The sequence below is a fragment of the Gadus macrocephalus genome, chromosome 15, assembly GCF_031168955.1.
Source record: "Gadus macrocephalus chromosome 15, ASM3116895v1".
Classification (NCBI taxonomy): Eukaryota; Metazoa; Chordata; class Actinopteri; order Gadiformes; family Gadidae; genus Gadus; species Gadus macrocephalus.
In genome coordinates, this window is record NC_082396.1 from 14,616,376 (window position 1) to 14,642,509 (window position 26,134).

At 47.0% G+C, this 26,134-nt stretch overlaps 1 protein-coding gene across 1 annotated transcript in view; it reads right to left on the reverse strand.

Moving 5' to 3' along the window:
• Positions 1–1,459: 1,459 nt before the first annotated feature.
• The window catches only part of LOC132473469 (protein bicaudal C homolog 1-B-like), a 57,041-nt gene continuing 32,366 nt past the window's right edge, over positions 1,460–26,134 (reverse strand). The window contains exons 7-21 of the mRNA XM_060073634.1: positions 21,968–22,150; positions 19,497–19,748; positions 17,225–17,356; positions 15,809–16,022; positions 13,840–13,995; positions 13,387–13,574; positions 12,967–13,108; positions 11,383–11,536; positions 10,624–10,783; positions 10,247–10,286; positions 9,857–10,011; positions 8,946–9,105; positions 7,561–7,724; positions 6,615–6,714; positions 1,460–5,108 (exon numbers count right to left, since the gene is read on the reverse strand). Of these exons, the coding sequence (XP_059929617.1) occupies positions 4,978–5,108; positions 6,615–6,714; positions 7,561–7,724; positions 8,946–9,105; positions 9,857–10,011; positions 10,247–10,286; positions 10,624–10,783; positions 11,383–11,536; positions 12,967–13,108; positions 13,387–13,574; positions 13,840–13,995; positions 15,809–16,022; positions 17,225–17,356; positions 19,497–19,748; positions 21,968–22,150 (2,331 nt within the window). The 3' untranslated portion in view covers positions 1,460–4,977. The remainder of the gene's footprint in view (positions 5,109–6,614; positions 6,715–7,560; positions 7,725–8,945; positions 9,106–9,856; positions 10,012–10,246; positions 10,287–10,623; positions 10,784–11,382; positions 11,537–12,966; positions 13,109–13,386; positions 13,575–13,839; positions 13,996–15,808; positions 16,023–17,224; positions 17,357–19,496; positions 19,749–21,967; positions 22,151–26,134) is intronic.

Here is a 26,134-nt window from a genome sequence, read left to right on the forward strand (position 1 = left end):
TAATCTATTGAATCGTGTCCCCGAGCACGATTGTCCGGCTTTTTTCGTGCTACACAGAACGAAATATAAAGCAATGCATTCTGAAAGGGAGCGATTCTCCGATGTTTTCTTGCTCAACAGAACGAAACGAGAGAGAGAGAGAGAGAGAGAGAGAGAGAGAGAGAGAGAGAGAGAGAGAGAGAGAGAGAGAGAGAGAGAGAGAGAGGGCTTCAGGAGGGGTGTGCGCAGATAGTACAATGCACCCTCTACTTATGTTTGTTTCAAAACAATAAACGAATCAAAGGGTAAATGTAGTGTACTAAGGATACTCTGATTTCCCCGTTTTTTACAGCAGACCACCTCAAAAAACATTTGGGCACTACATCACTATTGGGCGCGTCCACCTATCTGTGCTAGATAGATGAGCAACGTTTACTTCAGTCCATTGGGTAGGCTGGTAGACTGATCTATCCAGCACAGATCTAGGTGGACACGCCCACTAGTGATCTCATATGGGGCAGATTTTCGAAACGGCTTGTTTCGAAAATAAATACACAAACACTGAATACAATGATATAAAAGTAATGTATTTTTGGATATCACAGTAGCTTTTAGAGGGTTCAGTTTTGTTTCCGACTCTGGAGTAAGTTGGAGCAGCAAATAGTGTAGAAATAAACACATTGTAAAAATGTGACGGCATTCACTTATTTGAATATGCATTTATTTAAAACTGTTTTATTGTATTAGTTAATATTCGCATCTTTAAGAAAGATATCTTGGCCTGTTAGATTGATGGGAAAGGTGTGGTATGAGAAACAAAATTTAAGCTCTACTTACGGGTCAAGTCATTATTTCTGAATGGCGAAAGCGCCCCCTTGAGGTTTTTAAATAAAACTACCGTGATATTTCAGGATGCAGCGCACGTAACACATTTTTCTTTTTTAATCCAATTTCTGCCACTCCAGTTTAATGCAACGAATGGTTGTTCCGGGCCATTAGTTCAGAAAAAACAACAACTAACAGACCCAAACATACTGTGTTCTTATTTGTTTGTGTGTCCCTGGCTGTCAGCACGGGGAAAAGCATTCACAAACCACTCTCTGGGCTTAGAGTACCCTTCATGGTTCTCTGCCTGCCCCATCTGGTCCTATCCTCAATCATTCAGAGGAGGAGAAGCTTCACTCTTGATTAAGCAGATTTGGAGAGCCAGGCTCAGGGCACTGCATGAGATTGGGTTGCACTGAAGTTCATGGTGTTTTGTGTGTTTGTCTGTATTACATATGGTGAATAGTAGATTACCATGGAATAGTATGATATTTAAAATGATTTCCTTTAAATAAAATTTAAATAAAAGTATTATAAACGCATTTTGAAGCACGATTTATAGTGTATGTGTAAATGTTATCTAAATAAGCACTGGCTCACATATGAGGCCTTAAAGGCAATACTGTTTTGTGGAAAAACCTGGCCAACACATATAAAGGGACTTTCGCTGCATACATTTATTCATACCTTCGGAATAGCATTTCAATGTTTGAACAAACTTTTTTTTTGTTTTACTCTCTGGTAATACAAGCTTTGGTAAAACTACCAAAAACTATTCCAATACTTCATATCTGTACTCCAAATACAAACTACCAGAAACAACTACAACAAATTAATGCCGCGACAAAACCTTGAATCAATAAATCTTTGGACATTTTGTACAGTCAAATTAAGCATCTGTGAAACCTTGTGCAGAGTTGTACCTTTCCCAAGATGAACATGGTGTACAAAGGTTAAAGCATGACAACAATTCCTTAGTGGTTTACAATCATCACAAATGTACAATGTTATCTGATGCAGGGCGACGCCCCGTTCAGATAAATCCCTTTGGGAACAATAAGATGACTAAATCACAACCATTTGACAACATGATTATGGTGACCGTTCAGTCAAGTGCACAGACTCAAACGAACAAACACAAATGCTGGTAAACCTTTTGACCACAAAATAAAGTCCCTTCATGAATCTGCAATACTGTTACTGCAGTGCAACTTGTTACACAACATTTGCTCCAAACTAAAGAGCCTTCATTTCAAACCCACCCCGGTGAGGGGACGTTTTTCTTGATGAAAACCAATGTCCATAAGGCAGGAACATGAGTCGAGGGCACTGGCTAAATCAGTGCATAATTTCAAAGTATATTGATGACGGTGGTTATTATGATGATGATGATGATGATGGATGAGCGAATGGATTTTATTCTTGTAATACAGAATCCCTTTTCTAAATTAGCTGTCCTTACATCGTACAAATCTTTCCTCCACTGAAATTAACAAAACTAAAAACAGACAATGAAAGAACAATTATCCGGTTGGCGATAGCAACCATGTCAGAATATTTCATGTTATTGTCAACCACGTACCAACCACGTTGGTAATGGCTCAAATCAGATGGAGGGTAAAGCAAGTGGTTTAAAGTGTACACACACACACACACACACACACACACACACACACACACACACACACACACACACACACACACACACACACACACACACACACACACACACACACACACACACACACACACACAGTAGTGTGTTCCGCCTTAGGGATAATTGGTTCAAAGACAAACTCTGAAACAAAATATTGTAGTAGAGGATAAAACAACAGAAAACACATTGTAATCAACAAAATATATTTGGAGTGCTATGGAGTTATTTTTTAAATTCAAAACACATGAATGAGCATAATAATACAAGAGCCCCAAACTAGTAACAGCTAGATGACAAACAATGATAAGATGCCCAAACTCTTCATCACACAGCAAACCAGATTTCAGGTTGTTAAATTGCACAACCGATACGGAAATACACTTTGAATGTTCCTTTTAAAATGGCACGGCCACTTCTGGTGGGTTTCTCCTGTTTCGACACGCACCCCGGTTCAACCTCCTATGTGAAGGTACCTCTATATAAAAGTACCTTAGGTATATATAGTGAATTCTCAGAGAATATACTCCCTAGCTAACGTTGCATCAGAAAAAGTGTAACACGCAACAAAAAGATAAGTGTTCGGCCAGCTCCTCTGTTGAGAACAGAACCAGACGGCCCCTGTACATTGGACGGTTCTGCCTGCACACCGAAGCCTTGTTATGACGACACAACAGGCCTTCCCTGTGTGTATGAAAGCAGAAAGGTCTGGATCACAAGTCAGAAAGGCACGGTCTCGGGTGTACTTTATAGTGTTGTGGATACAACCAGGGGGTGAGCAGTGTGGAGAAGGGGGGGGGGCTGCCGGGCAGGCAACACAAACACATACCATAGATAAGACAAAAGGGCGCTATAAACAAACAGGACGGAACGAATAACCACAGATGCCTATTGACACAAACAGAGAGAGGTCCATAAACCAAACACTCAAAGCCCCGATATTCTGCTTGCTTGTCTATTGTTACAGCACATGTAACGGCTCCACACATGTAGAGCAGGGTAGGAAGAAAACAAACAAACATTCAAAATGATAACCTAATTTTACAAATCATATAAACACCATTCTGGAACATATATATATATATATAAAACGATTAAAACATACCGATATGTAAACTGATTACCGTTAAACATCCCACGTGTTCCCCTAAAATGATAGTAAAATAAAAGTTAGGAGTAAAATATTAGGTTATTTTTAATATTGTATGGTTAAGTTGTATGGCTGCAGTTGTGTGTTACTTGACACAAACAGACTGACCTTAGAGAAACGCCCACTCTCTAAACAATGAGGGCAGCCCAGAGCTAAAGGGGAGCAACATTGATGAAGTTCCTGTTGGTGTGAGTTTGTTAAAGTAAAAATGTTAGAAAATGTAACTGCTTTGGCACGCTCCCCGCTCCCCCCCCCCGCCCCCCCCCCCCCCCCCCAATCTCCCTGGCTAAGTGCTTCCATTTGGTAAAGTACAAAAAAACTGCATCTGTGCTTTGTGTTAATACAAAAATGCACCATTGTACGAATTCTAATTTAAGGAATGAGGCATTCACAGGCAAATGTTTAGCATTGTTAAAGTGCATGTCATCGATACCACAGCATAGTATCAATGTGATAAATGATTTTAATTATTTTACTAATCATTTGCTGTTCCCTTTGACAAAAGTGGACAACACCGTACCCTAACTCCATAAGTATAACAATATCAATATCCTTCATGTATAAATGTGCTCCACATTGACCCCAATGAGGGAGTGAACACTGAACTTCATGAGGGAGAAATCCCTTTACCCCCCCCCCCCCCCTTTCTCATTGGCACTTTCGGTAAGACAATGGCTTTCTTTTTTTACATATGGCAATAAGTCAAACAAATGAGTCTTCAGTTCAGCTCAAAGCAGGAGGAGTAAACAACAACAACAACAACTATCACCAGCCAGAGAAGGCCTGAGGCCCTGGCCTATGGAGGAAGGAAGAGAGCGGAGACCGCCACCGCTAGGCTGGGTTCCACTGGTGCAGTCACACCAAAATTGGACCGGGGGCGTCAAAACATTACGTCGTTCGACGCGATTGTCCGTTGCCAGGCAGGTTTCAAAAAACATTTGCGCTCATGAAGACGAAATAACATAATACAGATAACGCTTGTTTTTACTTTATATTTGTATTGTATTGAATCTAGCTATTAAACTGTGTGTTTAAAGTGTATCGTAGTTCATATTTGTATTGTATTTAATTGTTTAATCGAATTTAGCTAGTCAACTGAGTGTTTAAAGTGTATCGTAGTCTCGCTAGCTTGTGTTAATTTAATTTAGATAATAGACGTCATCGTTCGACACGATCGTCCGTTGCCAGGCAACGTTCGACGCGATCATCAGTTGCCAGGCAGGTTTGGCATTTTCGAACGCGGATTACGTAGGCGGTAACATTTTCGCTCCCGGTACAATTTTGGTGTGACAGTGCCGCCGGCTAGGTCGCGGCGTGTTTGGGTGGTTGTGAGGCGTGGCGGTCTGGCGGTGAGGTGGCCATTTTGTTTCTACCACCGCCCGCTGACGCTGGCCATTTCACTGGCGTGGAACTGGCGAGACAGCCGCCCGCTCGCCCCGCCCTCTAGGAAAGAGGACCTGATGGGGGGCTCAAACAGCTTCCTCCGGTTCTTGTTGAGCTCTGAAACAAAGAAAACGATGCGAAACACTGATTGAAGTGAGTTTGGGTCACTCGTGTTCTCCCCCTAATCTCCTATTTATACAGCCGAAATTATTGCACAGCAAACGTAGGATTCTCCATTGTCTCAATAAAATGGAAGTCGTTTTTTGAATGTTATTGGAGGATATAATGCAAAGAAAAAAACGACAACGTAGAATCACACTAATCAGAAACTAAAGAAAAATGCATAGCGACGGCACGGCTAACGTCGGCCCACAACCACTCACATCCCACTGGCCTCCTTCCACCGCAGCTGCTTTGAGAAATACATTTTCAATCAAATGTAAACACAGCTTTCTGGGCTGTGTGAATAATTCATATAGCGGCTAGATGTTCCGCCCATGCCAGGGAAAGCCCTAGTCTGATTGTTGGAGACAAGTTGCTCTACCCAACAGTTTACCCAACAGACGGGACAGTGAGTCGGAACACGGCCGTTGCCTGCGTCGACTGCAATCCCTTTGTGGCGAGGGAGAGGAATGGTGATGGAAAACGCACCTGTTTTCAATCCCCGCGAAGGCCATCACCTGAGATTAAAATGGAACCCTTCCTGGCAATCCAAGTTGAAGGGAATCAATGTGGGCCTTGTGAGTGAGTATAAAAAGCACTGATCTCGAATAAATTTGCTTAAACATATTTTTTGTGCAAAATGTATAATGCAAGAACATTCAACGGAAGATATTAGACGACAGGCGACACTTGCGTCGGGAGCACCGGCCTGATATTCGTGTTTTTTTGGTCAACTGCACGACATCTGCAGAAACGCAGCGAGCCCATTCCATTCTCATCGGCCCAGCGAGCCCCTCGGCTGCTGCTCCCGAGGCAGCTGGAGAACGCAGAGCACATGAGCTCACCGCGCGGGAATGCCTCATCGCTCTTCATCCGCTCGAGAGGGTGAGAAATAACTGCTGCGTGTTTCCTTGGATGTCTTCAGGGTAATATCTGTTATCGTTCTGGTACTGTTCTCCTGCTCGAGGTTAAAAGGACAAAATACCTTTGCATTGTCTTTCCTAGCGGTGGGCCGTGATCACAGTGTGCCTTGTTTGAGCAAGGGTTCAGGGCAGTGGGTGTTTGGGTTGGTTTCACAGACAGGTTTCACTTGAACTTTTGGTTAGGGTTGACTGCAACAACAAAAAAAGGCAGCCAATAACAATAAAAAAAAGAAAGAAAAATCCTGGTAGACAATTTTGCCTGGCGAGGCCGAGCCGTTCGGCTCCAGCCCACATAAACCTTTATCAGAGCAGAACCGTAACGACAGCCAGCACTGCTACACTCCCAGACCATGGTTTGTTTGTGCGTGGGAGAGACAGGAAAACAGTCAGAAAGTGAATGACAGCAAGAGAGTTGAGGCCGGCAACAGGTCTTGTAATAACTTAAAGCACGACATGCCTTGACTTATTTATGATGATGCCAAAAGGAAACTACTATGATCATGAATAACGCATGCAGTACTCAATTCTCATCGGGTACCTGAGATGGCAAGGAGCATTTTCCTGCGGGCACCAAATGTGGTGATGCCCAGTTCCTTCAGGTCCTGGTCCGTAAGGGTCAGGAACGTCTGGAGGTCAATCTGCCAGGGTCACAGAGCACAGTTACCCTCGGTTACCGTGCCTACAGTACATAACCTACAGCACCAACAGGACTAAAGGTCACAGTGTTAAGGCCATGGTTCTGACAACAGGATATTGAAGGGGCAGATGTGCTGTCCTCTGTTAACACATGTGTAGGGAAAGTAAGTCCACATGCACGCAGACCAAAACTCGAACTTGAACATTGACGTTACTAAGGCTTAGCCAATCGCTTAAGCTGGTGTGAGTGGCCAAGAACAATCGCAGTGTTGTGTCATGAGACCAATAAGGTATTTCATATGACCATAGAGGTACAAGTGTGCCACAGAATGAATGGTTGAATGAATGTTGAATCATTCTCAAGGCTGGATGCTCTGGGATTAACATTGTGCTTCTTTTTCCATTCACTTCAGCGTGCCCACTGTAAGATACGGTCACACCCAAGTTAGTTTTTGGTGTTTTATTCTGTATCATGTGACCCCAGGGGTGCTATGTGCACTGCACAATACCGTCCAGCTGCAAGTCTAAAAAATAAGATTTTTTAGACTGGGGAATGCAAACCTGCACATTGGCCTTTAAGGATGGTCCGAAAATAGGAAATATTGACCATCAATGACATCTATCATTGATCATCATGTGTACAGTACCTCAGTCTCTAAAAGTCATTACTTTCCTTCGATCGTTTACATAATTCTACCAGTTAAATATACGCACAAACATATTTCATTTCCATTGTGTACTTTTCACTCTTTCCATTCGTTGCCAAGTAACACGATGCCAGGCGTTGTGTGCGAGTGTGTGTGAGTGAGTGCATGCGTGTGTGTGTGCGCGTGCGCGCTGCACCGCACCTCCTGCTGCTGGAAGACGTCGGTGTACTTCCCCAGGCCCAGCTTGCTGAAGAGCTCGGGCAGGTCCGAGCCCTTCAGGGAGGAGCCCAGGCTGCAGCCGTTGCTGCCCGTCACCGATGACATGCAGTCCATGTAGCTGCTGCTGCTCAGGTAATGCTCAACGGCTGGGGACAAACACAGAGCATCAGCCGTCAATACTGGGGTCCGGGTTCGAAAACCCCCCAACGTCCGCAGGCTACCCCGCATGAAGGCTCACTGGAGCAAGTTGTGCAAGAGGTGTAAAAGTCGCTGTCAGTTGCTTTGAATAAAAGTCGCTAAAAACAAAAGAATGGATTCAATAAATACATTCAAATCATTTAAGATGAACACGTAAAAACATTTCAAACTAAATTCCAGAAAGTTGCTTGACAAGTTTTGTCTAGTGCAGATTAGTTGCAGTCTTTTGTTTGCTGAACTGTGAATGGTCCAGATTGGGTTTCTCCACATAGGATATTCGACATGACTTCTCAAGATGAAGTGGAATACAAACAGAGAATACATTGCAATAGGGAGAGCATAAAGACACAATAAAGTACATTTATTGTTTTGGAGGTAAGCTATCTTGAGGGAATAGTCATAACATTAGTCATATGTTTCAGTTCTTAATAATAAATAGTCAATTATTATTTCAAGCAAGATTGAAAATGTCTCTTTATTATGTTAGGGTTATTTAGCTGGAAGTAGGTTTTCCGTGGAAAACACCTCCCAAATGAAGCAGTTTGTTGAAATGGTTACCAGATGCAGAGTCCGAAGCATAACCCAAAACAGTGTGAGTGTAAACTACAACGCTACAACAAAAAACGCCTAGTTGAAAAGGAGTTGCTGGCATTTTTGAAGCCATTTAACGGACTAGCCAAGCCGATGTCAATGCAATTTTACAAACATGTGTTTAGTTTGTGTAATTACACAATGGTATTTCTAAGTTTTGGCCACCCTACCTGCCATCAAACTCGCACCATTCTACCTTGGCTCTGCATACTTGTTTATGATCACAGCAACCTCAGCCCAGTTCTGCGTCTAACAGTGTGACTTTTTGCCATTAGCAGCCTCTAGTGGCTTTGAGTTGCAGTCTGAACCTTTTCATGCTTCTGAATGATCTCAGGAGTCACGTTCTGTACCACAGAAACCCAAGGTTTTCTGCTTCAGGCATGTCCTCGAACCAGGTCATGCTGTGATGTATTTTACATACATAGAAAAAAATCAAATCAAAACCACAGCTAATCACATCCTTTGCGACAACGCTATCAAAAGTGGACAAAAACAAATCTGTTTGTCACAAATAATTCCTAGTAGTTCAGATCTGTTCTTACTGCGGTAAAAAGGGACAGAGTCTGGGTTCAACCAACCGGATTTGTTCTGCTTCCTCTTGGGGCTGCCCACGGGCGGGGGGAACTCGGGGTGCTCGGGGAGACCATTGAGGCCGTTCCTGTCACGCCAGTTGTCCGAGTCGCTGCCGTTCCCGATGCCTTCCCTGCTGTTGGAGCGCGACAGGGACAGCGGCGAGCCCTGAGGGGTCAGAGGTCACAAGTTGATGTCGCAATGGGTATGGATGTACCACATACACGTACTCAAAGACACACATACACAAAGGCACACACACACACACACACACGCAAAGACACACGCACGCAAAGACACATGCGCGCAAAGACACACATACGCAAAGACACACACACACGCAAAGACAGACAGAGTTGCAGACCATTGGAGAGAAGAGGCTAAGAAGAAGCATTGGAAAAATATAGAGATGAATGGCAGAAGTGGCAGAGAAAACTGGCATAATTGTGATTTTGCCATTTCCTTTCAATTTGCAGTTGGGCATGACAAAGAACAGAACTCTATCTAATACGCCAATTTGTAGTATAGGAGAGAACTGCCTAATAAGAATTTTTAGACTCTGTATCCGTGAAGAAATTTCCGGAGAAGTCAGACCTTTGGCGTCATTGACCCAGGATATGAGTTCTCCTTTGGTCCCCATCGGAATAATTACAGAAATGGTTCACTTTTCTTTTCTTTTTTTCTGAAACTGAATTGATGTAGCAGACTGCGATTCTTCCGACTTTAAGCAACTGTCTTATAAGAGGGACCAGTAGCAATGCACAGGAGCATATTTTTGACAACAGTACATTAAAAATTATTCATGCCATACAATAGCCACGGATATAAATCTAAAGCACGATGTGCAAAAAACGCAAGATGAATAGCCATGTTGCGCAGGGCGCACATCCAAGCCAGAAGGACGGGTGAGGTGCCTTACCTCGAAGGTGGTGCTCATGCTGGGCTTGTAGGGCACATGGTTTGCCCTGCGCAGCTCCTTGATGGTCTCCGCCGGCATGGACTTGGAGAAGCCAAGGCCGCTCCACGTGTTGGTGGGCGTCCGCACCTCCGTCACCACTGGCTTCTTCAACATGGCTGAGGTCACACACACACACACACACACACACACACACACACACACACACACACACACACACACACACACACACACACACACACACACACACACACACACACACACACACACACACACACACACACACACACACACACACACACAGGCTAGGACACGAGGCCTCACCAAAAAGGTCACAATAATGGCCTATATTTCCCCAATAATGCCATATTGTTTTTATTTATCATCACTTACCTTTGGTGGCCAACAGTTTCTTCTGTTCATAGTCGAAGGCCTAAAAAGATAGACAAATCATTTTGATGTCAATGGCCCAGTTTACAGAAACATTTTTTATCGCCTACAATTTTTGCATAGCAATGCAAAGAGGTTAGCTCTGTCTAAACAGGCGGGGAAATTAACCCCCAGAGGGAGTTTAGTTTACTATAGATTGATGTAGCGGTTCTCGTCACACCTGTCAGTCTACTTGACAGGCTGGCACGGTATCCGTCTCTCTGTCACAGAGACAGAGATACACACACAAAACGAGAGACACAATGTCTGTCAGACGGACACTATCAAAGAGACACACACACGGTCAGGCTGGGTCAGTGTGAGCGGGGGTCCCTCCTCACCTGCATGTTGGCGTAGGCGGCCTGGGGGGACAGTCTGATCCTGTCCCTCTCGTTCTGCTGAGCGGCCCGCTCCGCCGCCCGCTCGCTGCCCGGCGCCCTCTTGTCCGCCACAGGACTGTCCGAGGAACTGGACTCCGTGTCCGACAGCAGGCAGTCAGAGCTGTAGCGAAGGGGAGGGGCATAACGGGGGGGGGGGGGGGGTCCGCACATTAGCTTGGACAAGCTTCTCGAGCAGGAGCAAGCATGGATAAGCATCAGGCAAGCTACTGCGTACTGATGATACCCACTGATGCTACCCGCAGACATTGTGTATTGGACTAAAACTAACTCTGTACTAGGGGCGTGAAGAGGTCATTGTTGGTTCGTACCTGCTCGCGCGGTTAACTAACAACTACTAAGAATTAGGTTTGATCAAGTCGAGGGGGGTTCTTAAATATTGTTAGGAGGAATTTTCATGACTGATGTTATCTATTTATTATACACACAGTGATGTTTAAAATCGTTAGATGTCGTCTTATGAAGTTAGTCGTTGTTTATTTGCTTGCTTGCCAACGTCACAACTTTTATAACTAAAATGCATTTATATCTACAGCATATTTATGCATGTATAAGCATATATCCAGACAATGTTGCACTGAAGTATCTTGTATAATCGTTCATATATTAAGAGCCTTGATTGGAAACCTTTAAGTGTTTCCAATCCCTGGCAGAGATTGTACACATGCTTGTGTTACTGTTGGCTGCTGATTGTGAACATACTGTAAGTGAGAGTTTTTGGTTCCCTGCAGTAGCTCCACAGCTTGCCGTTTCCCTGACGACGTCTTACAGGAAGCCAGCATCTGTTTTAGCTCATTCCCATTCGCCGAGTGGGAGGGACTTCTGGGCATGCCCACTTCAACAAACGTGTCGGAGCCTACGGGAAAACATGCAAATGAACACGTAAAATAACATTTTATTCTGTCCTGTTTGATTCATTTAACATGTGTTCTGAGAACTGTAACATTACCGTAAAAACACGTTGGATACACAGTTCCTTAATATTCTTTGTGCATCGCCTCATTTTTGTTCAATGAACTAACTGTTTAGGGAACAGCGGGAACTGTCTGTTCCCGATGCAAGCAGCTCCCTGCATCGAAGGATTGCCTGCATGAGTCTGTGACATCGCATAACCCACATCACTCAAAACGTCTCAAGGTGGCAGAGGGGTTAATTAAAAACTAAATTACCGCTCTACCTTATTCGGTCCGGACCTTATGTAATTACAATCCCGTGCACGTGCGGCTCTATTGGAACATGCGTGCCTGCGTGTGTGTGCGAGTGTGGGTGAGAGTGTGCATGTGTATCAAGAGTTCCGTGTGTGCATGTTGAAGTGCCTTTCATTGGGCAGCATGTGTTGCATGGGGGCTGCCAAATAATATGATGTCAGTCAAGCTAACGATGCTCCCAGGGGTGGGTCTCTCTCCCGCCCCCTCTCCCTCTCTGCCTCTCAATAGTACATAGCTGAGCTGTCGGCACGGTCCAAACCCTACTCTGGGACACAGGAGGAGGTCCGGGGTGTGAGGGAGGGAGGGAGGGAGGGAGGGAGGGAGGGGCGAGGAAACCTGACTTGGACAAGCCGTGCTGGGGGAGAGCCGCCTCGGAAAAACACGCAGAGAAAAGTGAGACGCGTGAGAGCAAAGGTTTCACAGGGGGAGTAGGAAACCGCATGCGCAAAGAGCGGGAGGAAATGAAGGCTCCTCTGTTTTTTTTCATGGCTGAGCCGCAGGTTCACCGGGGCAGTGAACACGTCGTGGTGCTCCATCCCAACTAACACCACTGGCACTTTCAAAACGCCTGGCCTGCAAGTATCGAGAAATATGAATGCATTCATTCAAGGAGGGTTTTATATTATATTTCCTCCGAGTGGGTATGGAGTTACATGCATCTCAAGCTGGGAGGGGGCGTAGTGCAGAGTCTGCAGGTCTCACACTGTGAACTTCAAGTAAGGTGAAAAGCATGTCTGAGAGAGTATTGACTTATCCATTACTGGGTGTAAGGCAGTCCCAGGTCGGGTTGTCGGTGGGGGTGAATCACAGTCAGGTGTATAATAAATTCTGCGTTAGATATTACAGCTTTAACCCTGCCAGGTGAAAGGTGTGTTTCTGCCAAAGGCATTCCACCCGTAAAGGTTATTTCAACAAAGTCGTATTTGACTTGCAGTTAAACCCGTGCACACATATAAAGGTGTGACTAAAGCATTAAAGGCCAACATCTAAGCTGTTTGGCTGTGCGGGCGGAAATGAATAGTTTATCTTGGTCCACTACAGTCTACTGCACTGGGCTCTCAGGTGTGGGTGAGTGTACCTTCATCCTGGTTGGACTTGCTGGAGAGCGGTTCTGACGGGTTGTGTCCGCTGGCCTCCTGCACCGAGTCACACTGGGACGGACTCAACACTGTGTCCCCTAGCGAAGCGCTGGACATCCTTCCATACACAGAGCTGGGATGCTGGACATACACGCACATGCAAAGCACACGTATGCATCGATTATCATTGTACGATTTCACAGAGTAACTGTACTAAAGTCTAACTGTTTAAATCTGTTTATGCACACACACACACACACACACACACACACACACACACACACACACACACACACACACACACACACACACACACACACACACACACACACACACACACACACACACACACACACACACACACATAAAATAAATCAAAGGGAGTGCTTGATGAGATAAACACAGCAACGGTTGTCTACCTTGACGTGGCCGTTGAGAGAGCAGGGGCCCTTGGAGCAGTCCGGGACCCCGTTGGACTGCTTGTCTATGGGGGCCAGGCCGGGGGGAGGGGAGGGGGTGTTCTGGGTGTAGCCCTGCACCCCGGAGAGCAGGATGCTGCTCAGGGTGGCCTGGGTGGCGGGGTGCAGCAGCAGCTGAGATGAGAAACCTGAAGCAGACGGCAGACGGGGTTGAGCAACCAGCAACTTTATGAATCGCATCGAACGCATCGACTTACTGCAGATCGTCTGGATTTCGGTCAATTCCTTGCAAAATATTTTGCGTGGGCTGAAATATTTCCTGTCCTTTCCTAATAACCCAGATCAAATCAGTTGAAAACGTATAGTCCAATTTTTGTTTATCCTCCCATGAACTGAGCTTATCGGGTTCCATTTCAAAGTAAAAGCCCCGTGTTTGGGCTGAGAGCGGTGAACCTTGGGAGCCGGCGAGGGAGCTGGGCCAGAGCGAGGCGGCGTTGCTGGGCGCGCTGGCGGACTGCAGGGGACCCATGGAGGCGTTCAGGCCGTTGAGCACCGAGTTGGGAGCGGCCGATGAGTTCATGGAGTGGCTCACCGCGGCGCCCAACAGACCTGAGGTTCAGAGAAGAAGAGTTGACCCACACACTCCTCCACTGCACATTAACATCCAGTGCCTTGCCAGGCCTGAATGCCAGAATCGTATCGACATCAAAAAGAGTATCAGTAAGAGAGGAATAATCATTTTTTCCCCTGGAAAACACCCAAGGCCGCCGGTGCAAGGGCACGCATTCTGTTTCCTGGTGAGCCGACCCCGGCCGTGCTATCGAGTGCAGAGAACACAAACAGTTGAAAACAGAAGAGACGAAGTAGGAGTATGTCTGTGGCTTTAACAAGGGGCTAGTTTGGCTCCAAGAATAAGGCGAAAAGGGATTCTCCTGGCAGAAGGAGCCTGTAATCGGTGTAAGAAAAGCATGTAGCAATTACTACAATCCAGGAAGTGGCTGAGCACGACCATCCAAGGGCCCCCGGGTTAGCGATAGCTACACCTATTAGCTTAGTTCCCTAAATATAGACAACACCAGTTGTTTCTTGTTAAAAATAACTATATATTCAATTAATATGTTACGTGCTTTACAATCTAGTTTCACAATCAAGTGTGAACCCCAACAATGGGTGTGGAGAAAGCAGTGGAAAGACACTGGCAAAACCGATTTGTGACACAAATCTGTGAGACTAGGCAGCCACAGCGCCAGCGAATTGGCTTCTTAGGGAAGACCGTTGGCACCGTTTACTTGACCCGTCACAGACCGCCCTGGAACAGGCAAGTGTGCGCGTCCTCATTCTGTCACTCCCCGGTGACATGCCACAGGACTGCGCATTTAATTGTTCATGGAAGCACAGGGCCGGTCGCTTCTCCGCATCACACCAAAGCGATGTTCGCTGAAGTGAAGGCTCGTAGCGGACTCCTTAAAGCCACAGGCCTGACCCGCAAACAATGAGCTAGTTGTCCTCAGGGCTCCATAGGATGTAGGAGATTCACACTAACATGGGCCAGCATTACCAAACTAAAACTAGAACTTTAAAACCAACATGAGATTAAATTAAATGAGTTAGTGATTGACAGTGAGTATGAATCCCCGAGGCACAACACTGGGCCTCTGTGCCTGGCTGGCTGCTTTGTGCTTGCGGTTAGGCTGACGGACCAACAAACTCCTACACATTCCCCCCGTTGGGTTTCTCACTCCCCCTGTGATTCATGATGCATCTGAAGCCAATGAAAGGGATTGTTGACGTTATTATTCTCTGATGGTCGGGCCGGTCCATCAAGTGCACGTGAAGGGGGGAACAATTAAAAGTGGACTCCAAAGTGTCGCAGTTAACTTAGGTTGTGGACCACTCCCATATGAAGCGTTTAAATCTACTTTACTGCTGGGGTCTTGATTCGCTGACAATGATTAATGGGGGAAAACCGCAACGTATTACCATGGACATTTCTTATTATGTGGTTCCATTGACATGAATATATGGTGTAGGTCAATTTTCTACAGTACACCGCAAAGATCACTGAAAGTCTTTCCATAAAAATTGCAGTAAAGCACTTAAAGGGGCAGTATGCTGATTTAAAATATTGAGCCTATACAGTATGGGTGGTGGGAAAGAGTTTTCAAATGACAGTTTTACTTTCTAACATTATTTGTTTTAATCACATCGAGTTTCAATGGGTGCCACCAATGGTGACGTTTTGCATCACTACGTCGTCGGTTGACGGAAAAACGTGATACTATACACAGTTTATCTTTTACCCATTTCTCTGTAATGGGAATTTGTTATGAAACCGCAAGTAATTGCAAAAACACCAAATTACACTTAAGAGGTTGGTTTTCCAGAATCATTCAGCCAATATAACAAAACAACATGAAATTACCCAGAGTGCTTAGCCCCAGGCCGGCTGAGGTCAGGATTTCCAGGCCCACAGGGCAGATGATGGAGGGGCCGTTGCTGTTGGAGGAAGAGGAGGACGAAGAGGGGGACACGGCCACGGACGTGGAAGACACCCCGCTGTTCTCCAGGCCCAGGAGAAACTTTCGGGCTTCGTACATGTTCCCCGCGTTCCTCTCCACGCTCTTGACGATGACCGACTGCAACGCGGACCGACGGACACGGGAGAAAGGGGAACCGTGATTGGAGGAGAGGAAAACGGTATTCATGTGGTGCAGAGGAGCGCAGCAAAAGTGGAAGATAGTGAAATATATGGAGACGAACAAAGAGAGGAGGGCTGGGGGGGGGGGAGGGTTCGGGAAAAAGGAAAGAGCGATGAGCTGAGTAGATGTTTTTAGGCTTTTTTCTTTTGAGGATAGGTTGAGAATTGAAGAATGGAAGGGATTCAAGCACTGGGAGCAAGGGAGATGGGAGTTGTTTGGAATGGCAGAACACTAAAGGCAAGGCACACAAAGGCAGGATGATAAGAGAGGGATTTCTTGATCCAGCGAGGAACAGATCTCATCGCTCAACGATTACACTGAAATGATCCCGGTTGCCCAACTCCAGATGCAAATATTAACTCTATGAAGGATAAAGACTGAGCCCCAGCTCAAAAAACAAAACATTTTCTCATGTATTTCCATCTTAGCGAAACTCTGTTCAAATGTAATTTGTATAAATAAAACCATAAAAAAAAACATACCCAGGTCTTTGCACCCTGACAGTGTGCCAGGCCTTGGCCCAAATGTTTCCCAGGCCCTCCCGCCCTCCACCCTGTACACCCATCTCCCTCCCTCTACACACTACCGTCCTGAGAAGCGGCAGAAACATCGGAAAGTCTCCTAGATTACTGCTGTCACCTCGTTAAAATGTGTCAGTGGCAGGTTTTAGGACGAGATCTGGGCAGGACCAGGGCTTACCCTGGCATGGGTGCACCAGTGCCTGCTGGATCTGGGGACCGGCGCCAGCATAGAGGAGAGCTTGGCATGCTCCCACCTTATTCGTTAGTAGGTGAAGCTATTCTCCAACCCCGGTTCAACCAAATCAAGAATAGATTCAACCAATATGACAAGGTCCCTGAATGCATGTCATCTTACAGCTCTGGGATGAAAAGGCTGTGAAAGTGGAAGGTATATCACGATATGAAATTGATATTATATTAAAACCAAGTCTTGCATCGTATATTCTACATACTGTACTTCTGACAGATAAACGTCATATAATACGGATGCATTAACTGTCTGTGTCGATACTCTCTATCTATGAGACTACAGCCAGGAGGTTAACGGAATCAGACACCTTCAGCAGCACAACCTCAACAGATGGAAAAGAGAGCCGGTGAGTGGGTGAGTGAGTGTACCTTGCTGGGCTGTTTGGGTTTGGGCTTGATGCTGATGAAGACGTCCAGCTGCTCCATCAGGGCTGTGATGCACTGGGGCTCCACCTCAATGTCCTCCTTAATGTCAAACATCAGCACCAGTGGCAGGCAGCCCTGGACACACACACACACACAGGAGAACACACACACACACACACACACACACACACACACACACACACACACACACACACACACACACACACACACACACACACACACACACACACACACACACACACACACACACACACACACACACACACACACACACACACACACAAAATGATTACAGTAGTATGAGTGTGGACACTTTCACACACTACATCAGTAGTAAATCAGTTGTAGTGCACTATTTGCAAACCTTCACTCTGTGCACACTACAGTGTGCATAATAGACTTAAAGATTTACACAGAAACACACACACACTCGGTGCAGAGAGGGGCCTGGGAAATTCCTCCAAGAGCAATCTGTTTTGTATGATCACTACCGCAAGCACCACAAACATCTGTATTTTGGGCAGACTCCTGGAAAGCGCTCAGATTGTGACTGTGTGTGTGTGTGTGTGTGTGTGTGTGTGTGTGTGTGTGTGTGTGTGTGTGTGTGTGTGTGTGTGTGTGTGTGTGTGTGTGTGTGTGTGTGTGTGTGTGTGTGTGTGTGTGTGTGTGTGTGTGTGTGTGTAATTAGCAGGGTATATGCCAGACTGGTACTGACTGGGTCCAGAGATTGGGGGTCTAATCTACATTCAGCTGACAGAGAAACAGAGGGAGGGAGGGAGGGAGGGAGGGAGGGAGGGAGGGAGGGAGGGAGGGAGGGAGGGTACTTTGCCTTATGGGCAGTAGTGTTTACCCTCCACATGTCAGACATGTCACTCAACTTTCTCCCCAACTGCCCCCCCCCCCACCCAACCGCTACCCTGCCCTCGAGCCCATGAGCCTCACGCACTCTCCTCCACACTCTAAAGGCCTTTTTTCATTTACTCTCCTTGTTCTTCTCGCTTATAAATCAGGGTCCCCCTTTTTAAGGTTTTCCTTCCGCACAGATATTTGCCCCCTAACCTCCATCCCGCCCCCCCCAGCCCCTTCTTGCGTGTCCGGCTCCCGAGCAGAACCGTTCTGTTTGCTGAAATGACTCCATGCCCGCTTGTCTAAATGCTCTTCTTGGCCAAAAGCCGCAGCACCGCAGACAAAGAGAAGACAGGCCTAACGGAATTACTTATCTGGGCATTATGGAGGGACGCAGAGTGCGCCAGCCGCGTTTATAGCCGCCCCGTTCTCCGGGCCCCAGCTCAGCAGAAAGCACAGGCCAACCATGATTAAGCGGTCGTCGTTTTTACACATCTCTGGAAAACCACAACTCTTGATTATAATTTAGTCCTCTAAATGGGGGAATGGGGAGCCTCAGCACTCAGCAGTCATGGGGGGAGGGGGGGGGGGGGGGGGGGGGAATGGCTGCACCAGCAATTAAAGAAAAAATAGGCATCCAGAAATCCATATGGGAGGTCTCCCTAAAAACAAGCAGCACTGGCAGCCGAAGTAAAACCTTCAAATGCTAAATAAATCTATACGAGGAATAAAAGAGAGACCGCGACTATTTGACCGCGATCTGTCGAATCCATCGGTGGGGATGTGATACCCGACCCCAGGCAAGCCTCAGCAACAATAATAAGTAACATCCATGTGGCGACAGGACACACGCATACATACATCGTAGCTGATCCGGCATGGCGGGCGTTTCGTAAGCTGCCGTCTCGGTCAAGGCCGTGGAGAAACCTTGAGGCGGGCGCTAGTTCGCTTCCCCCAAAGCCACGGCTAACGGCTCGCAGGCCGCGCCATCAATCGTGCATTCCACGCTGACGTTAGCATAACAATAGCGCCATTAAAGCCGCCGCACTCTGCGCGGCTCTGCTGGATGTGGCAGATAAGTTACCCCTAGTTTACTCCTTGCTTCTGGTGGTGGAGCGCGGTTTGGGAGCCAATAGCCGTTTCACCCCGCTAGCCACAAAACCCAAATGAGCCCTTATCGCTAAGCTAATACCGTCCACCCAAAAGGGATACCTATAAACAAAACCACCCTTTTTTTCTGCTTCACACACACGAGGGCGCACAGACACACATGCTCACGCACAGACGGACCCTATCACACCAACATGAACCCGCACAAACGACGCACGCACACAGAAGCACACACCCAGAAATACACTCTCAAACACAAACCCACACCCACACACACACACACACACAGGGTATCTACCATGAGGTACTGGCGGGCCAGGCAGACTGACTCGATGGTGCCCTGGATGTAGACGGTGGACTTCTTCTGGGGGCTGTTGGGGTCGGGGAAGTGGATCTGGGCACCGGTCCTCTGGATGATGTGCTTGATGTTGCTGCCGTTGCGCCCCATCATGAAGAGGTGGTGCTGGGGGGCGATGTCCAGGTGCGTGCTGACCGAGATGGCGCTGGCCAGGCTGCCGGCCAGGTGCTCCAGCAGCAGAGCAGTGCCCCTCTGGGGGGAACAAATGCAGATACATGATGTTCGTTCGTACAGCTTTTGTGTATAAATGATACCTGATGCCTCGCAAAAGCTCAAAGCAAAAAAAGAAAGAAAAAATATGCATTTGTGATTTTCTTCCCGCAACTAGATGAGGTTAAAGGCCCCAGCGTTATGAAACAGTTCTTGATAGATTTGCTTTTCACAGAGATACACAATGCATTCAGGCGGGGTTTTATAGGCCTTAGCTGTCACTTAACACAGACGTTTTTGACAGCTCCATCAAAATAGTTTGGATGGTTTCTGCGGAGGCAACAGCACGGCCATGTGACTTGTCTAAATGTGCTTCGGGTCAACAATAGAAGTCTACTGCATCCAGGAAAAAACACTGCGCTTGGCAGTGCCATCCATCGGACATTTCGTCAACTATAAAAACATAGAATTACGCACACCTTCTAGGTCATTCTTGTCCTTTAGGGACCACCATAGCAAGCTTCACCTTGACAACCACTTTGGTAATATTTAACCTCTGGTGAACGCGGTTTCAATCCACAGCACACCTCTCTGGTGCCTCTGCGAGGAAACCGCGATGTAACGGCCATGGCAGCCGCGACTCTTTGTGCGGAGTTGGACTGTCGACACGGCGGGGCCAGCAGCACGCAGCGTGCCAACGTGGTTTTGACAATCCTCAAGGTTCTGCACGGGACTGCCAACACCGCACGACACGCCATGCATATTATTCCTCCAATCCCCTGCACCTCTTCCTGTTCCTCAACGACCCTTTGGACCCGTCAGTGAACCCTGGGCCCCCCCGATTCCTCAAAGCACAAAACCAAAGTCAAGCATTTCTTGTATGGGTTGGACGCACACATTCTGCACATATCCACACACACCCACCTACACAAACCGACTTGGGCGTATGATGCCAACCCACGCGCATACTACACTTTTGCATTCACAAATACCAACACAAAGAGGGGAAAAAGAGAGCATTCTGCGGACACGGTAACACGTGAACGTTACATCTTAAAACACATGGTTCATTTTTGAATGGGGCCGTGCAGTGTGAGGTTGGGCCTGTTGCATGCAAGCGTTTAGGAGTTATAGTCACAGGAATGCATGGCCAAGGCTCGGCTCCAGGGCTTTTAAATCACCACTCGACTCCAGACCCCGAGGAGAGGCCAGACTGTGTGTATGCTTTTCTCTCCACGCGCACAAAATGTGCAAGTGTGCAGTTCTGCATGCAAAGGCGCAGGTAGAGCGAGAGACTTTGTTTATTCTACTTTCCCCGAGAGAGAGAGAGAGAGAGAGAGAGAGAGAGAGAGAGAGAGAGAGAGAGAGAGAGAGAGAGAGAGAGAGAGAGATCTATGTTAAGATCACTGCACAGTATATGGTTCATTTTTTTTTTTCTTCCCCCAGTTTCCTTTTAGGGAGTTCATACCGATAGTCGTGCAGTCAGCGCGACCGCACGTCTCTCAGCACCCTCCAGTCCTGCTGGTGCCAGAAGGAATGAAACGTGCTGTGGTGGGTGGCTGGGCAGGGGTGGGGTGTGTGGGTGGGGCTGTGATGTATTCAGGGCCCGTTAGTGGGCCATACAGTGTGACCGTTGATCAAATCATTACAATAGCTTTGTTTTTGGGGTTTCTCTGTTGTGAGATATGCAGAGAGATATAGTCAGGAAACTATTGAGGCTCTTATTAAAACACACAGAAACACATTGTGTGTGTGTGTGTGTGTGTGTGTGTGTGTGTGTGTGTGTGTGTGTGTGTGTGTGTGTGTGTGTGTGTGTGTGTGTGTGTGTGTGTGTGTGTGTGTGTGTGTGTGTGTGTGTGTAAATTGGTGTGCGTGCGTGCGTGCATGTGTATAGAGCCCATACCTCTCTAAACCCACAGTCTCCCTGACGACCATCTTTAAGTATTAATGCCTGAACATAAATTGAACATAGGCCCAGTAATCATTCACAGACCCGTTACGTGCTGTCATTAATGAATAATTCTAAGTCAACAGGTTTTACACTGTTACACTGAAACCACTGTTAGAGGGTGTTATGTTTCCTCAGACTTTGAACGGAAATCACGCCCAAAAAAAGAACAGCTTTATATGTATATGTAACACCATTTCGGGTGAAAAGCGATTTCCAGTGAAAACACTGGCAGGTGTCAGACGCGGGTCATGAGCGCGGCTGTAGGCGTCCCCCCAGCCAGATAAAGACGGAGACGGAGCAGCCCTCTCACCTTGACCGCCGTGGTGTTGTTCTGGGACCCCCGCACCACGCCGGAGGCCCCGTAGAGGCGGGTGGGCGGCTTGAAGGAGATGCTGAGGTTGTACGTCTGGGAGATGTGCTGCACGCTGGGCGAGCTCGGGTCGGGCTGCACGATGGCCGGCAGCTCGAAGGAGAGCACCAGGGGGAGCAGCTCCTGAGGACGAAGAAACACGCTGGTCACAGGACAGGCGGACGGACGGACGGACGGAGGGAGGGAGGGACGGACGGACAGCAGGGAAGAAGGGGGACTTAAAAAGGGGCCAAAGAAGAAGAGGCAAGGCAATTAAGGGGAATGTGGCGGGCTCGTGAAACTTGAATGTTGATCATGATTTAATTGACTGTTCACCCAGAGACATGGTCGGACCAACACAGGCGTCACTCGTAACACTAATGATGGGTCTGCTGCTTTTATGCGTAGACCTGTATAAATAGACGCCGCATGGACCGATCCTGGCAGTCGCTTCGATGCGTCAGCTGTATTCGAGAGGCAAAGACGGGCCTGTTAGTTTTTCTTTGGTCTTTATTATCCGCGTTGTGGATCACAAACCTTTGAATCAATACAACTTAATGAAATCGGTGGAGAAATGTAAACAATGTTATAGTGCTTTTTATCCAGATAAAACGCAGCTGCCCCTTCACTTGGGTTCGCTTTCAGGCCAGTTTTTGCATCTCCAATATGTGCGGCCACGTTGACATACAATCCAATAACTAATGTGACTTAAGTACTGAGTAGTAGGGCTGTTTATCGAATTTCAATCACAAAATTAACATAATCGAGTATTCGATTAATATTATTTTATTAAATGTTTTATAGAAAGTGCAGAAAAGCTTGATACATATCTGTACATTATTTTAGATTCAAACATTTTCTTTTGGAACTTTGAAATTTCAAATTTCTCAGTTACTTAAGTGTTTTTGAGAGACATGCCGAATAAATACAGCATGTTTACAAACTCATGAATAAGCGTTTGAATAATCGTGATTATGATTTTTTCCATAATCGAGCAGCCCTACTGAGTAGTACACTGATCTTATGAAGAAAGTTTAACAGCCTGTAGTTCCTACTTTGACACCTCTGAAAAGCAACCATCTGTACCGATCATAATGTCATTGTGGTCTTAACTTTGTCTGTGAGCAGTACTCACTAAAAAAAGTTAACCCTGCGATAACACCCCCACCCTCCCCCCTCCATCGTGGCTGAGATGGATTTCCCTCCCTGCTGCATGTGTTGTATTAGCCTGGGCAGACTACAGTAGCGTCTATGTGTCTGATTGTGAGCGGCCATGAGTAACACCACTCTCACATGGAGTAGAAACACATGTCAAGACGTGCGGACGGAGAAGGGAGGTTGGGCCGACAAGAAGTGTAGGCGTAAGAGTATCTCCATACACGAACACACACACACACACACACACACACACACACACACACACACACACACACACACACACACACACACACACACACACACACACACACACACACACACACACACACACACACACAGGGAGTGGCAGAAGTTGGCGTGTAAGCAGCGTCAGTTAGTTTGACTTGCTCCAGTGGTTGCAATCGATATGAGGTCATTCCCCGTGGAAGGGTGGACACACCCCCCTATGCTGACAACAATCACAGTGGATCAGAGCGGCGCATTCTGGCATGGCTCTTCCGTTACTGTCGCCAACCATCTTTGTGCTGAAAACAACGTCATACTGAGTCACAGTGCTCATGATAAAATGTGGTGGTAAAGTCAATACACAGAAAAACGTTTGAAACCAAAAAAAATACTAATCAGACAAAGAACATCAGTTACTATATCTCCAAAAATAGTTTTCGTCACTGAATTCACTTAAACACAATGGATGTGTGAGCGAAGGCATTATATACACATTATGTACACATGAGGGGTAAGTCACCCATGATAACACCATGGACAAACAGAACACACACACACACACACACACACACACACACACACACACACACACACACACACACACACACACACACACACACACACACACACACACACACACACACACACACACACACACACACACACACACACACGGGGGCCTATGGCCACAAGGGTTTTGGCCGCCATGAAGGGCAGTCAGCATGAATTGCACCGACCAAAGAAATGCTTCTCTGATCAGTCCCATATGTGCTCGGCCTTACATTTATATCTCCTTTCAGCCTTCGCACTCTGAGGGCTCCAGAAATGTAGGTCAGCGCTGAGGATAATGCGGGAAGGACAAGCGGAATAGCCTGTATTTAAAGCTCTGAACGAAGAATTGAGTGTAGTTAGGGTTGAAATTCCTTCCTATCAACCTCGAGGTTCAAATCTCTAGTTCCTGCAGTAAATGCCCAGTAAGAACATGGCAAAACAGCAGAGGAATGACCACCTCAGCTCTATACTACAACCGACCAATCACAGGGCATCAAAGCTCAACAATAACCGGAACAATCACAGGCCATCACAACTCCACAACAACTGACCATTCACAGGCCACCAACAACATCGGACCAATCACAGTAAAGAGGCGGGGCTCTACTGTCTTCCCTTATAGAGATGGGCCATCCGCAAAGGATCGATATAGACTCAACCTTACAGGGAGATTTGCTGACATCTGTACTAGGGCATGTGGATAAGCCAAAACCAACCACCACTGATTCATGGAGCTCAATGGGGGGATGCAATGTGGAGCCCACCCAGGACATGCCACCCACTCTGGGTGACATATGTACAGTTAAAGCAAGCCAGTGTTAAGATTTCATGTAGTAATCCTTTACACACATACAGTGACACTACAAAGCAGAATATATCATCTCTCAACAGTAAAATCGACTCCAGATCTCCAGCAGTAGAAGCTCATTTGTTCTGGTTTGACAGTGGTTAGAGATATTTCCAAAATATGCAGAGAGACTAACAAACATTTAACTACAGGATGAGGTTTCCACATTGTTTCTTCATGTACCAATACTCCAGCCGTACTTCTCCTCAGAGTCCGACATTTATTTCCTGTCATTTTAAGTCCACTAATCTTTATAACAGGGGGAAATCATTGGGAGCATCATTTGTGCATAGTTTTAGCGCAAACTTTTATGCTTTCAAGAGTCATTACTATGACGCCTCCATCGTTATCTAAATATAGGCCTCACGCTCTCCACTTGGTGGGGAAACCCGCTCCATCGTTTTCTGTTTAGAAGTCGATTTGACGAGGCGCTTTTAATTCGATCACAGGGAGGCAGATGCGGGGCAGAGCACGCGAGGACAAAGCTGCTCGGCGCCGGTCTCTCTGACCTGCCCGCCGGCTCCCCCTGTGTTTGGGACAAGACGTGGTCGGCGAGCACGTAGCAGGGCAGAGCGTTGTGTTCCCCCCGGACTAATCCACCTGCGTCTGCAGCGAGGGCCCTCAGGCCTCTCCCCCCCAAGAACAACACTCTGGTGACCGCTCGGCCCGGGCCGAGCCAGCATCCGGAGACGGCTGCACGCTTGGCGCGAGGGAGGTGGCACAGAGTGTGGAGTCCAGGCAGTACTGATGTGCTGCGGCAGCTTGATGGATAGGTGTAGAGTGGTCGGGGGGGGGGGGGGGGGGGCTGGGTTGCACTGATTGCCGCTGGATTCGTTTATTATCTCACGATGAGGTAGCGTATTGATCTCCGGCCAAATGTGTGTGAATCATTCATTTTTCGTCAAAAGAACAGACAGTTTGTATCAGTCTGGATCAAGTATGAAGCAATGCACAAAGAATGGACCCAGTTAAAGAAAGAAAAAACAAGCATAAGGGGCTTCCTGGCAGTGGGCTGTTAGGCCTGGCGAGGAATAACACCAGACTCCAGTGAATGACCGGGCTCAGGGCAGGCATGCGTGTGTGTGCGCGAGTGCCAGTGTGCGTGTATGTGTGTGTCTGCAAGGAGCGGGAGAGAGAGAGAGAAGCCAGGTTGACGATGAGTGATCCTCTGCTTTGATCCACCTCGCTTGCCGCCTGACAGAGTGTACTTTGGAAGGCGGAGGGCTCTGTGTGGCTCCGAGCCGCACACATTCTGAAGCCCCATCGCACAAGTTCACTTCTTTTAGTTTCCTACTCCCCTCCTCCTCCCCATCCCCTCTCACCAATTTGCCTCTTTCAGCAAAGAA